Source organism: Typha latifolia, chromosome 12 (genome assembly GCF_019914945.1).
Source record: "Typha latifolia isolate L0001 chromosome 12, TyphaL0001v2, whole genome shotgun sequence".
Classification (NCBI taxonomy): domain Eukaryota; kingdom Viridiplantae; phylum Streptophyta; class Magnoliopsida; order Poales; family Typhaceae; genus Typha; species Typha latifolia.
This window is the reverse complement of record NC_133097.1, coordinates 9822606-9835193: the sequence shown is the minus strand read 5'-3', so window position 1 is coordinate 9835193 and position 12588 is coordinate 9822606. Positions and strand designations below refer to the sequence as shown.

The following is a 12588-nucleotide window of genomic DNA, read 5'->3' as shown; positions in this document are numbered from 1 at the left end:
TTTGTGATCCTATATTTCCATAAAAATGAGTAAATTACAACTTTTGGCTTCGTTGTTTCGAATCATAAATAATCTTAAAAATAGGGTGTGTTATGCAATTTTCCCCTTCCTTTCATACTTTACTCCTTGGAGAATATGAGACAACGGAGTTGGAGAAGCGTAGCCCTTTGACTACTTCAATATGATCAAGATTGGCGAGCTAGGTTTGTCCTGGCCGTGATAACGACATAGTGATGGAGTCCATGGACCAGGACGAGTTTGACATTATATGAAACTATGAGGACTATATATATATATATATATTAAGTGAAAAGGATGAGCATTCGAGCACGTAATTATGGCCATGGACTTAGCTGTAGGGATGCGTGGGCCAATGAATAATAATACAACGTTAACCTCTAACACTGCAACACGTTCTTAATTTACTTTACAGGTGCCATTAGACGTTGCTTTCCTCCTTATTATTTATTCTTAACGATTAACACATCTACCGCTCTAAAAAATTTAGACAACAATATTTTTTTAAATATATTTTATACTATATATTCTCACTTACTTTAGATTGGGGCACTGTTTATATGCTCAAGAAATAAGTTTGACTTGAATGGATGAAAATTTTATATTTAAAATTACAGATGAGTTTGAAAAAAATAAATAAATTTAGAACTGAACTGCTTTGATAGATAGATTGATGTTATGATAATTTATTAACTAGTTTAAAAGCTTAATTTGTTAGATAATAATTAATAATGGGTACCACATTAATTATTAATATGCCTCTCAAGTGTGGCCCCTCCACATCGCATGATAATATATAACAGAAAAAATAGACTAAATGGGGCTACACTGAAATTCTAAACCACCAGCAAACATGCTTTAACAATTAACATTAAAATAATATTCCATCACCAAATTAAGCTTATGATGCTGACAGGAAAGCACTCCTCTCTAAGACTCTAACGAAAGAATAAAGTAATCAGACTTCAGAATGATACTTCTCACCTAATCCAATCAATTTTTGGACCAGGTTGCATCTTAGAGCTCTAGATAACAAAATTGCTCAACTTTGGATTAATATAGGAAGATACAGAAATATGTGTGTTGTCAATATTTCCAAATGCATTGCTTCATCTTTAACTTGCAATACTTTTCATTCCATGCTTTCAATCTTTTGCACAGAATACAATCTAAAAAATCAAAGAAGAAAAATTAGCATGTTCTCCCTCAAGGTGTAGATATTACAATATATGGAAGTTGACATTTCATAATTATTTGAGCTGAAAAGCCAGTTCACATGTGCTTTCAAAGTGTAGTTGACAATTTGAACATTCCATATTACAACTGTAGATTGACTAAATTGAGGGGAAGAAGAAGAAAGAAGTGCCACTGCCAACTCTGGATACAAATAAATTCTTGTCACCAACCAAAACAGGTACAAGAATTACATTTCCATCACGCAGTTCTGATACTTACTGGAGCCAAAGAGAGTCTTCAAGAAAAGAAAGCTGTACAGTACTAATCCATACACTTGTTTGGAGTTTCCATCCAGAGCACCAAAATTACGCTCCTCTGAAACCTTCCAGTCACGTCCTCCAATGATAGTTCCAACTTAATACATGAAGGAACTATAGGTTCATAGAGAAAACTAAAAAAAGAAAGCCCATACAAGCAATAACTTCAAACTATCAGACCTTTATAGATATTCACCCGAGACTAGAATCTTCCTTTCTTTGCCATAAACGAACGAACTTATGAATTCTACTGAATCTCTCAGATGCTTAATCTATCGGTCATTATGACATTAGCCAGGTACCTATTATGTAGATTTGGCCCACAGAACATTCTTAGCTAGTGAGAGGTGTGGTGCGCTGAGCAAAATCAAGCAATAACTTACGCTGATGCTCGTTGGTATGAGGAAGACTGGCACGTAATAGTTCTAGTGGCATCTCTTTCCTTATAGCTTTTATTGCCTCTGAACCAATAATTGTATCACTTTCTGCCTGCATGTGCAACGATTGCATTGTACTGTCATATTTGCTGAGGCAGTATTTTGTGAGTAGCCCAAAGAAAGCATCAAATGATGCCTGCCATAGAGATCGGTTAGAAATGCTGTAGTTGGTGGTTGTGTGGAAATCAGTAAGAAGTTCTGTTGCTCTATCTAGAACGGACTTTATAATAATGGAAGCACCATCACCAGACAAACTTCCAAGCGGTCTAAGAGGTGGTTGTTCTGATGAACAAACAACAGCAGCAAGGCAAGCACTGAGGGTACTCAGATCCATTCCATGGATACATGTAGATACAACCTTAGCTAGATTTGTTGTGGTCTCAGCTGCACTGGAATCTGAGGGAAGACTGCCAAATAAATATCTGAGATGGCGGAAAATAGCCATACAAACTAGTCGAGCAAGGTCGCTACCAGGGATTAGAAGTTGAAGATAGCGTGAGAGAAGTTTCCGGCCTTTAGGCAGAGAAACCAAGCGAAGGAACACAAGATCATCCTCTGGAGCCAATACCACAGAATGTGAAGATCTACCAGGGCCAAGTGGATCAATTAGCCGTAGTGAAGCTGCTAGCTCTTCCAGGAGGATCTGTCTTCTCCTCCTCAATTGTGTGCCACCATCTTGTGGCTGGCTGAACTGCATGATGCGATCAACATCATCTACATCAAGTAGAAGGCAAAGGCCATCCTCAATAATGACCCTAGCTGCTATCATTGGCTCTTGTTCAAGAGGCCTCAAAAAAGATTTATGGTCAAGGATGTCGTCGCACTTTGAAGATGTTGGTTCAACTTCAAGAAGCGGGCGAGGTCTATGAATGGAAGAGAACTGAAGCCTCCCTAGAGCATCTACTGGAAGATATGCATGTGTTTTGTCCTTTGCGCATGTTTGAAAAGACAGATCCCTTATGGCATTTGGGCAGAAACGGTGTTGCAACCTGGAACCTGCAGATCTCTTTGCTACACAAGCTTTGTGATAGTAATCATCTATGTAAGGGTCACTGTCGTGAGTTGCAGCATGCTGTATCCTCAAAATGCTTTCAATTTCTTCAGCTGACATGTACTTAGATCTAAACCTTGGGCATCCATTGTCAATCATCGAACTAGAGGAATCAGAACCTTGCTGATAAAAATGGAGGTTCTGTCTTCCTTTATATGTTGTTGATTTGACTCTCTCACTCAAATCTGTGATCCCAAGTATTGAATCAAACCTGTTGATCATCTGTGGTAGAGAATGTTGCCTCCGTGGTAGAGAATGTTGTCGACTGAGCATCTGAGACTGCAAGTGTGAGAAATGTGGTAGAGATGGTCGAACTTGGTAGAGTCGTTGTTTTTGTGGTGGCAAAGATGGATTTCTCATTAAACCATTTGGAGGAGGAAGTTGCTGCATCAAGTTAGGCAATAAACTAGGATTTTCACCCACAAAGGGACTGTGGTTCAACCAGCAGCTCTGTCGTTGACCGTTAATGGAGAGACCTGCTGAACCAAATTGACCCACATGTCCACCATAGTGTGATCGATGAGGTATTCCTGCCAAAGATATTTGGGAGAAGGGGGAGGAATTTGGTACCTCGAGAGGCACCTGGAGCACGGCAGTAGAACAAGGCATGCTTATGTGATGCAATTTATTTGGGGAAGCTTGCGGTAGCCCAGGTGGAGGGTAAGTTGTATAAGATGACTTGGGTACACGAATAGGCTGACTAGGATTGTTATGCTGGTGGTGGTGAGGATATGAAGTTGTTCTGTACAAAGTTTTAGATTCTGCAAAACGAGCTGACGAAGGATGGGGCTGAGATAACCATCGTTTACCATCCTGGACATTTTCAGCTTCTAATATATGCTGATCAAGCCAATTTGAAAAACCTGGCTCTTGTGCCCATTCTGCAGTAGAACCTGAAAAAGACAAGAAAAAGAAGTATTATTATTTTGCAGTTTAACAGTGAACGGAAAAATGAAGTAATCTGGCCAAGTCTAATTCAGAAGTATACAGGAGCAAAGAAGGAATCTCAATTATCAAATCGTCCACAAAAAGAAAAATAAATACATAGTAAGTAAGCAGTCTGAGAACAAATCTCAGATGGAAAGCCTGCACTTCCACATTTCTTGTTGTGATCACAATTCAAGAAGATACAGATCTACTGTCCACCCTCCATCAAGGTAATGAAAGTTGGGCTTGCTTATAAGTTGCATTACAGGGAAAAAGACATGCCATCTTCAGAAATATGTGTGAGATTACATAGTAAGTCTAATGCATCTAAAATAGCAATAACAGTTGAATATTGCCACACGCCAAACTAACCTTTCGTGATTCATTTGATGCAAAATAAAAAATAAAAAAATACTTTAGTAATAGATCAGAGCAAAACTATGTACTTACTTTTTCTAGAAAATGATCCTCCATGACCAGTTAATTCAGTGAGCTTCGGTCCACTAACAACTTTGTTCAACTGAAAGCAACAGAGAAATAAGAAAACAATCTTATTGACGAGGATTTGTGAATAACATGATCAGGAAGGCATCAAGTTTATGTAAAGGGAAGAAGAGGATAAATGGGAACATGGAAAGGATTACAAAAATTAAATAAACAGGAAGCTTATTATTTTGCAAGTACTGCTGATAACTATGAAAGAACTGCACACAAAACAAGGTATACTTCAATGTAGCACCATATGGACACATTGTTTCTTAATTAGTATCCTTTTCCAAAATGGCATGCAATTAAAGATGCAGGTCATCAACTAATAAAGGAAACAAAACCAATAAAGAAAATGTGGCAGGAGCTCAAGTGGCATGCTCAGTTTGCTATCATGGAAAACAAAAAGATTAGATGAGATATACGTGTCATATATGATGCAGGATATGAGTATCTTATATTACTTACTGAGCTCAAATGCAAGATCAGAAAGGTAATAGAAAAAAAAAAACATAATGATAATTAATCTATTTATGCTTAAAACTCGGATAATGAAAAATATGTTTAGATCCTCTAAAATAGAAGCACCAAAATCCAGAAAAGCATAAAATGGATGTTTAAGAAAACAAACCTTTAAGAATGTGCTTGCAAGATCATCAACATCAGATAGAGAACCAAAACCTTCATCCTGCAATGCAAATATATAGAATGTGATGGACTTTTAGCCAAATTAACATACATATTGACTCATAAACTTGGCATTGTTTGGGAGAAAGGACAAAAAAAGGGCTTGCAGTCAAGAAATGGTAGGAATAACACTACAAGCAGTAGAAACCAAGGCAATATACAATTGTTGAAATATCTGAGGCAAGCACTTTGTATTTTCCTTTTGTTTTCTTGCTACCATCTTCCTGGTATCTGGTGGTTAAAGTTGAAATGAATTTATAAAATTAAACACTACAGTAAGATCCTACGGGTAAAGAACTTAAACCTCCGCATTATCCTTGAGAGAAGGAAACTGATAGTCTTCATCATCTAGTCCAAAACCGATACCATCATCATCATCACCATCGTCTAATCCCCCTAGCTCAACTTCTTCCATGACATCTTTACCAAAAAATGCATACTGTGAAGCATCAAAGTGAGTGCTATCTGCTGAGGAAAATAAGGGCATAACATAAGATTAAATAGACACATTTGATTCCAAGACCAGAACTAGATCATATTCTAAAAGACCAATAGAATAAAGAACAATAGAAGAAAGAGAACTAATAGCCGACACACAAAGAGTTTGGAAGCATGAAAAGCGTGCCCCAGATTGATCCAAACATGTACTTAGCCGAACTCTCCAGTCTCCACCATGATTGGTCACTACCATTAAGGAAATTATATTTGGGTTCGTCAAACAGCAAAACACGACTTCAAATTTTAGTGGAAATCGCATCGAAGGTCTCAAATAAACAGAAAAGTTTCAAGATCATGCTGTTCCAATAAAACAATCCCACGGATACCAATCTTACTTACATATGCGATACATCAATAATTCACTTCATAAAACCCAAAATTACTTGACCCAAATACAAACTAAGAAAGAGAAAAAATTAGATCCCAAGCTTGAAGCGCAGAAACCCCCAAAAGATCATCCACAAACTCATAAAACACTGCTGAATTCTCACCAATAACCATCGATCTTCCTTAAGACCTCAATCCAACAGTAAAATTCCATAAAAGAACCAAACTTTTTTACTAAATCGAGCCAGGAATTCAGATCTAAAATATCCACGTGACCTAGAACACCAGAAGAGTAAGCAAAAGAAGAGAAACCTCACCTAATTCGCCTTTACCCTGCACACCAAACGCCTTGTAAGTGCCAATTTCTTCTGAAACAACACCATCCCCGTCGACTCCCGCCATCCTTAGATTCTAAACCGACGAAAAGACGAAAAAGATCGCATCTTGATCCGATTCTCCCATTTATTTCAGAATTCAGAGAGGACCCAACAGAAATTTCGCGAGATTGTCCTGATCTAATAGATAAAGAAGGGAAGAGGAGGAAGAGGGAAGGAGAAGGGAAGAGGGAATTTGGCTAATCGTATAATTTTTCTTTTTCTTTTTCTTTGTGCTTTTTTTTTTTTTGGTCCTGTTTTCTTCCCCCCTCTCCCCTCACTCTCTCCCTCCTCTCACTCACCCACTTCTCTCCATCTACTGCTCCTATCTCCTTCCATCTAGTATAAAAACAAAAGAGGGAGGCGTGGGGTGAATATTTTATGTTGCTATCTTATCATTTACTCGGTCTCTATGATTGCAACTTATCCCCAATCTTATGCTTTGGATATTTTAATCTATCATCTTAACCATCATCACTGAGAGTCTAGTTTATTAGGAATAACAGGAGCGCAAAGTAGATTAACCATCAACTCTTTTACCAACATCCAAAAGAGTTTAGGCCTTTATAGGCCTTCCGGGCACTATAGGTTTCACTTTGCCATTGTCTTCTTGGCTAAGAAACCAGTCATAAAGATAAGATTGACAAATAATGATGGCATTAACAAAAAGATGGAAAGGAGATGGCAACAAAAGAAAGTTGGGTTCTACCTAAGCTACCTCACCACTGCTTACATATGCCCAGAAGATGTTAAAACAGGAGGGGGACCATCAACCATCAACCATCAAACATCAAACCATCAACCATGGAGTTGGATCCTCTGGTTGTGTCCACAAACCATCAGGTGGAGTGGAGCAGAGAGTGAGAGAGAGGCAGGCAGGCAATCTATGGATTGGAGTAAGAGATTTGGGGTTTGTATTCATGTGGAAGCTCTAAGGGGGTAATCCAACAGTATCCCTGCAAGAGGATTCTTCTTTGTCCACTAGGAGAAGATTCTATACAGTACATGGTTGCAGGAAATTTCCTTCGGTCAGAGTACTTGGTGTGCAGTGATTGGTTAAGAACACGCAGGGCAGTAGTTTAATGTGGAAACACCGCCCATTACCTATTCAAGAGTCAAGACTTTCTTGTCTACTACTATTTTTCCATTAGGTTATAACTAGGACCCAAATCTTAGTGACTGGGACGGTTTGGCTTAGATTTGGAAATCTATCCTCTTAGTCAAACTCTAGAATTAATTTCAATTGGGTCGAGTCAAATCTATCCAATTGTTTGCATACCGTTGATGCCATCCATATATTATTCCAAGGTCGGCACCGAATTTTGAGAGTTTTTGACTAAACTAGCTCGCATCCAAAGCCTAAACTTAATATCAAAAAGAATATATAAGTTAACTCAGAAAATATATGAAATTTATTACCGGTTTATTTTATAAGTAAAACGTTGATCTATATAACATAAACATTGAGATACCAAAAATAAATATTTTTAGTATTAAATTTAAGGAGACGACTCATTTCAGTAAATAAAGCGGTCAAAGACTCGTAGTTTGATTCGCAGTTAGCTTTATAAATTATAAGTAAAGTTGGCATAAAAAGAATGGGGGACATAAAAGTTAAGTGGCGCGTGATAAATGAGGGTCTTTCCTTCCTTTATCACAAGTCTGTGTATGATTTAGTAGCCCTTTTGTATTGCATTATGACCTTTAGCATTTGGTTGGTGGCAAAGGCATCACCTTTCGTTTGGACTTTAAATTGTGGTCACAAGTCAAAAGGGCCTAAATGCTTATGCTAGAAGTTGCTTATATATTAAGGACTACTCGATACAGTTAATATCCTAATTAATGTTGTTAAAAGTACAGACAAAGATTATTTTATTTTATTGCTTTTTTTTTTTTACTGTTCTGAAGCTAGATTATGATTAAAATTTACTTTGACAAGAGCTCTTTTAATGTATCTGATAAAGAATGAAATAAGGGGATATCTGGCTGAAATACTTAATTACAGTGCGGAGAGACTTTCTATTAAGTTGGGTTGTTTTTATGTGATGGCAAACTGATTAGTATATAGTTATTTAAGCTTTGTTTGGTTTGAGATTAAGCTCCGAACTCGATTAGTTAATTTTATTTCTTAGTTATAATTTAAAAATAAATAAATTTAATTAGATATAAAAAGATAAAAAATATTTAGTGTCTAAACCGGATCCTTGAATCAGTTCGAGGAGAGTTTGTAAACTCAAATCAAATAAGGTCTTGGAGTTTGAGAAGAAGTTTTTATGTGTTTTCTATGGAAGTGCTGAAACCCGCCCCCTCAAAAAAAAATATAGTTGGTTTGCTCATTCCCTTGGTTATAAAAAGAGTTCTAAACAGGTGAGCCGTTCTTTGATAAATTTATATTTGTTTGGGTACCCGGGAGGAGTAGATGTGATCAAATGGCCCAGCCCGCTCGTGCCTGGCTCGGACCCGGTTTAGGCCTGGCCTGGCTCGGCTCGAGCCCGAACTACCCATAGGCGATGTGGGCTAGCCCTTTGCCCGCCCGACTCGGCCCGAAAGCTTGCCCGTTTAGCCCGCAACTAGGTCCGCCCGTTTGGCCTGCAACTAGGCCTGCCCGTTTGGCCTGCAACTAGGCCCGCCCGTTCTGCTACAGTATTTACCCATTCTACTACAGTAAAAAACTAACTAAAAATTTGGTACCGTACCATTTTACATTTTTTTAAGCACACATTTAAATTTTTTTAATTTATTATTATTATTTTTAAATAGAGGAACATAAATATTTTTTAAATAAAAATAAGCTAATAGTAAAAAAAATAAAAAATAGTTAAAATGTGGGTCGAGCCAAATGATTGGTGGGTCGGGCTGGCTCGGCCTGACCAGCTAGCTCGATCTCTCACGGGGGCGGTAACGGGCTAGACTATTCTAGCCCGGCCCGAGTGATTGGTGGGTCGAGCCATGAACAAATGCTTAAGCCCGATTGGCTCGAAAAGCCCGGCCCGGCCCGCCCGATGATTAGGGAGGAGAGAAGATTGAAAGCGAGGAAATTGCTGCAGATTTTGGGATGAACAGGGCATTGACTGGTTCCTCTGTGGTTATTTTGAGCTATTTTGGGCTTTTATAATCTTGGATGTAGTTAATTTATACTACTTTCCACCAATTTTATGTGGCCCATAATGGCCCAAATGTATGGGCCCAAGCCCAGATGTCTTTCTTGCAAGTTCTTCTTTTTTGGAAACTATAGGATTCGATCTGCAAAAAAGAAAAAAGAAAAAGAAAATCTTGGGTTTAAACTGCATGGTAGGATAATCGTAGAGTGAAGGTTCGAAATGCACGATAGGATAACTGTAGGGTGTTAAATGCAAAGTTTACTTCTAACTGTAGTCATTTTGCTACGGAGGTCTGGAAGTAGGGTTCTCACAAAGGCGCGACTTTTGGATCGCGACTTCATGGAATTGATCAATCTCGGATGTTTAATGGCGATCTCGGCCGTTCTAAGGCTCCTCTTGGTTGCCTACGGCGAGTGGCAGGATACGCACATGGAGGTCCGGTACACCGATGTCGATTACCTCGTCTTCTCCGACGCGGCCGCCATGGTGGCTTCCGGGATGTCGCCTTTTGAGCGCTCGACGTATCGATACTCCCCTCTCCTTGCCTTCTTGCTCGTGCCCAACTCTATTCTGCATCGATCCTGGGGGAAGCTCCTCTTCTCGGCTGCTGGTATGCGGAAAGATGAGACTTTTATTGGTTTTTTGTGGTATTTGTTAGGGAGGTTTTTATTGTCTTTAGTCGAAGAAATATTAGTCTTATTCTCGATTTAGTAACATGATCTTGGACTTGCCATAGTTCTCCTTTCAATTAAACCTTGTATTCGATTTCTGGGTATAAAGTTTGACTAAATGTGAGAAAAACAAGCCTATATCATTTCTTTATCATCTCTGTTGTGCTGAAAATATATATCATGATGAAAATGGGGGTAATTGTTTATTTTTGTCTAGAAAAACATTTTTCTTTACCATTTTCGATACGTTGGATCACTGCAGAGTACTTTGTGTGAGTTTTCAAGTTCAAATCATATTTGCGATATTTTTGAATGTTTGGTTTGTTGTTAATTGAGTTGATATTATGGTTTGCAGATTTGCTTGTTGGTTTGTTTATTGACACCATTCTGAAGTTACGTGGAGTTCCGGATAAACTGCGTCTCTGGTCTGTAGCAGCTTGGCTTTTCAATCCATTTACGTTTACCATTGGTACTAGGGGAAACTGTGAGCCAATTGTTTGTGCCATCATTCTCTGGATTGTCATCTGTTTTATGAACGGTGTAAGTTCTTCTTATGTAGGATGTATACTTTTTAAGCGAAAGAAATTTTCTGAATGTTTCTTTCTATTAAATGGTAAGCTGTTGTAGATTATTCATGCTAAACATAATGAAAATGTCTTCATTATGAAAATGTGGGCATGCTTAGTGGTCAATCCTTGATATAGTTTGTGAAATATAGATTTAGCATGCGCGACCTGATCCCTTTGCTGAATTTTGTCATAAAGATATACTATGCCGTCAAATTTGTACCTGGGAACATATATCTTATGTTACAGATGCTAATTAAGTATAGTTTATGTTAGTATGCTGTTATATACATAGTATAGCTGATTATGAGTTCAGATATTTTTCTTTTTCATTGGAGTAGTTTCTAGTTTAGCTGAAACTCAATTTGCAGTCCTTTTAATTGTTTAGCTGTCTTTACTTATACATTGTTGTTCTTTGTATACAGGGAAGGTGTTTCAGGCAGCATTCTGGTATGGACTTATCGTCCATTTTCGGATATTCCCAATTATATATTCCCTTCCTTTTGTCCTAATCCTTAGTAAACAGACCATATATATTTCTGGGAAGCCTGCCCTTATGCAATGGTTTTCTGGACAAAATGTACCATCCAAAAGAGCCACTTCAAAAGTTGTAAAATCATCAGTATGCTGGACTGCTTTATGTCGTAGCTTCAGAAGCATTGTAACAAGACAAACAGTAATATTTGGGTTGTTCTCCGGATCTATGTTCTTCTTTTGGACTGCTCTTTTTTTCCATCTCTATGGATGGGATTTTCTAAATGAAGCTCTGCTGTATCATCTCACACGAACTGATCCAAGGCACAACTTCTCCATATATTTCTATCACATCTATCTTTATCACCAGCACGGGTTCTCGGCTATAGAGAAGCTTATATCATTTCTGCCACAATTTATGGTGCAGCTTGCCCTTGCTTTGCGATTTGCTGCTGACCTTCCATTTTGCCTTTTCGTTCAGACAGTTGCATTCGTCGCTTTCAACAAGGTTAGCATGTGAATCCTTCGATTTCTATTTAAAGGTAGACCTACATGTGAATCTAGAACGATAAGAATTTAGGACCATTAATTCACTTTACTAGAATCAAGAAAGTATACTTGTTACTGGATTAGTGTCCAGTTATCTTTTCAGAACTACCTTGTATATTATTAATTGGTGTTATATGGACTGACAGGTTATGACGGCACAGTATTTTGTGTGGTTCTTCTGTCTGTTGCCCCTCATTCTTCCTTGGAGCAGTATGAGATTGAAACCAAAAGGTTTGATCTGCATCTTTGTGTGGATGGGATCTCAAATTCATTGGCTAATGTGGGCTTATCTACTTGAATTCAAGGGCAAGAATGTCTTCATACCGCTGTGGCTGGCAAGCCTCCTGTTCTTTGGTGCAAACACTTGTGTTATGCTTGCGATCATCCAACACCACAAGTACTCTCCAATTTTTTCATCGCAAGGAGTGTCTGATGTTGCAAATGACTGGAAATTGGAATGAGATTTTTCTTTTTTCCATTCTTCGTCGTGCAAGTTTAGATTTTTAGCAGTGTTAGTGAACTAAAATGCCTCCTGTTTCCCCTTTCAATTACTAATGGATGAAATTGTTTTCTTCGTATCGTTTTACTGTCTAAAGTTGAGTAGATAAAAGATAATCTTTGGGATACAGCGTCTATAATGGTAGCTCTGGATCTGGGAAGAAGAGGTATCCTGCTCCACTTGTCGCATGAGGAATCCGACGATTAATATTTCTTTCTTCGTTGCCGATCCAACTGTGACATTATTGAATTTTGCGATGCGTGTGTATTTGATAGCTCGGTCGAACCAACCAGGACGGATAAAATTTCGGCCCAGCCAAAACAGCCAATCTAGGTCACAATAGACGCGTTTCCTGATGGCGATTCCTCTTTATTCGCCCACCTCCCGAAGGAACCGCGTTATCGCCATGAGATGCCAGCTCATGGATTCC

The 12588-nt window shown here is 38.4% G+C and overlaps 2 protein-coding genes across 5 annotated transcripts; one reads left to right on the top strand and one right to left on the bottom strand.

Annotated features, from left to right (window-relative positions):
- Positions 1 to 1099: 1099 nt before the first annotated feature.
- Positions 1100 to 7187, bottom strand: LOC140799063 (protein PAT1 homolog 1-like). 4 transcript variants are annotated; one of them, XM_073153200.1, is made up of 5 exons: positions 7008 to 7187; positions 5404 to 5567; positions 5044 to 5100; positions 4377 to 4446; positions 1100 to 3892 (listed from the first exon to the last, which is right to left on the bottom strand). In XM_073153200.1, exons 2-5 carry the CDS (start codon positions 5512 to 5514, stop codon positions 1845 to 1847), a joined length of 2286 nt encoding a protein of 761 aa, XP_073009301.1. In that variant the 5' UTR covers positions 5515 to 5567; positions 7008 to 7187; the 3' UTR covers positions 1100 to 1844. The 4 variants fall into 4 exon arrangements, with proteins under 4 accessions (XP_073009301.1, XP_073009299.1, XP_073009300.1 ...); XM_073153198.1 differs by lacking the exon at positions 7008 to 7187 and adding an exon at positions 6242 to 6856; XM_073153199.1 differs by lacking the exon at positions 7008 to 7187 and adding an exon at positions 6242 to 6856 and having other exon boundaries at positions 5404 to 5564.
- Positions 7188 to 9664: 2477 nt separating this feature from the next.
- On the top strand, positions 9665 to 12237 carry LOC140799262 (GPI mannosyltransferase 1-like). The gene is made up of 4 exons (XM_073153493.1): positions 9665 to 10009; positions 10426 to 10608; positions 11062 to 11618; positions 11806 to 12237. Exons 1-4 carry the CDS (start codon positions 9739 to 9741, stop codon positions 12118 to 12120), a joined length of 1326 nt encoding a protein of 441 aa, XP_073009594.1. The 5' UTR covers positions 9665 to 9738; the 3' UTR covers positions 12121 to 12237.
- Positions 12238 to 12588: the final 351 nt, after the last annotated feature.

Coding starts and splice junctions, on each gene's coding strand:
- LOC140799063 (XM_073153197.1), bottom strand. CDS start 5,856: ATGCGATTTCCACTAAAATTTGAAGTCGTGTTTTGCTGTTTGACGAAC. Junction 5,101..5,403: donor CTCTCAAGGATAATGCGGAG/GTTTAAGTTCTT, acceptor TTTGCATTGCAG/GATGAAGGTTTTGGTTCTCT. Junction 3,893..4,376: donor AGGATCATTTTCTAGAAAAA/GTAAGTACATAG, acceptor TGTCTTTTTCAG/GTTCTACTGCAGAATGGGCA.
- LOC140799262 (XM_073153493.1), top strand. CDS start 9,739: ATGGAATTGATCAATCTCGGATGTTTAATGGCGATCTCGGCCGTTCTA. Junction 10,010..10,425: donor GCTCCTCTTCTCGGCTGCTG/GTATGCGGAAAG, acceptor TATGGTTTGCAG/ATTTGCTTGTTGGTTTGTTT. Junction 10,609..11,061: donor TGTCATCTGTTTTATGAACG/GTGTAAGTTCTT, acceptor CTTTGTATACAG/GGAAGGTGTTTCAGGCAGCA.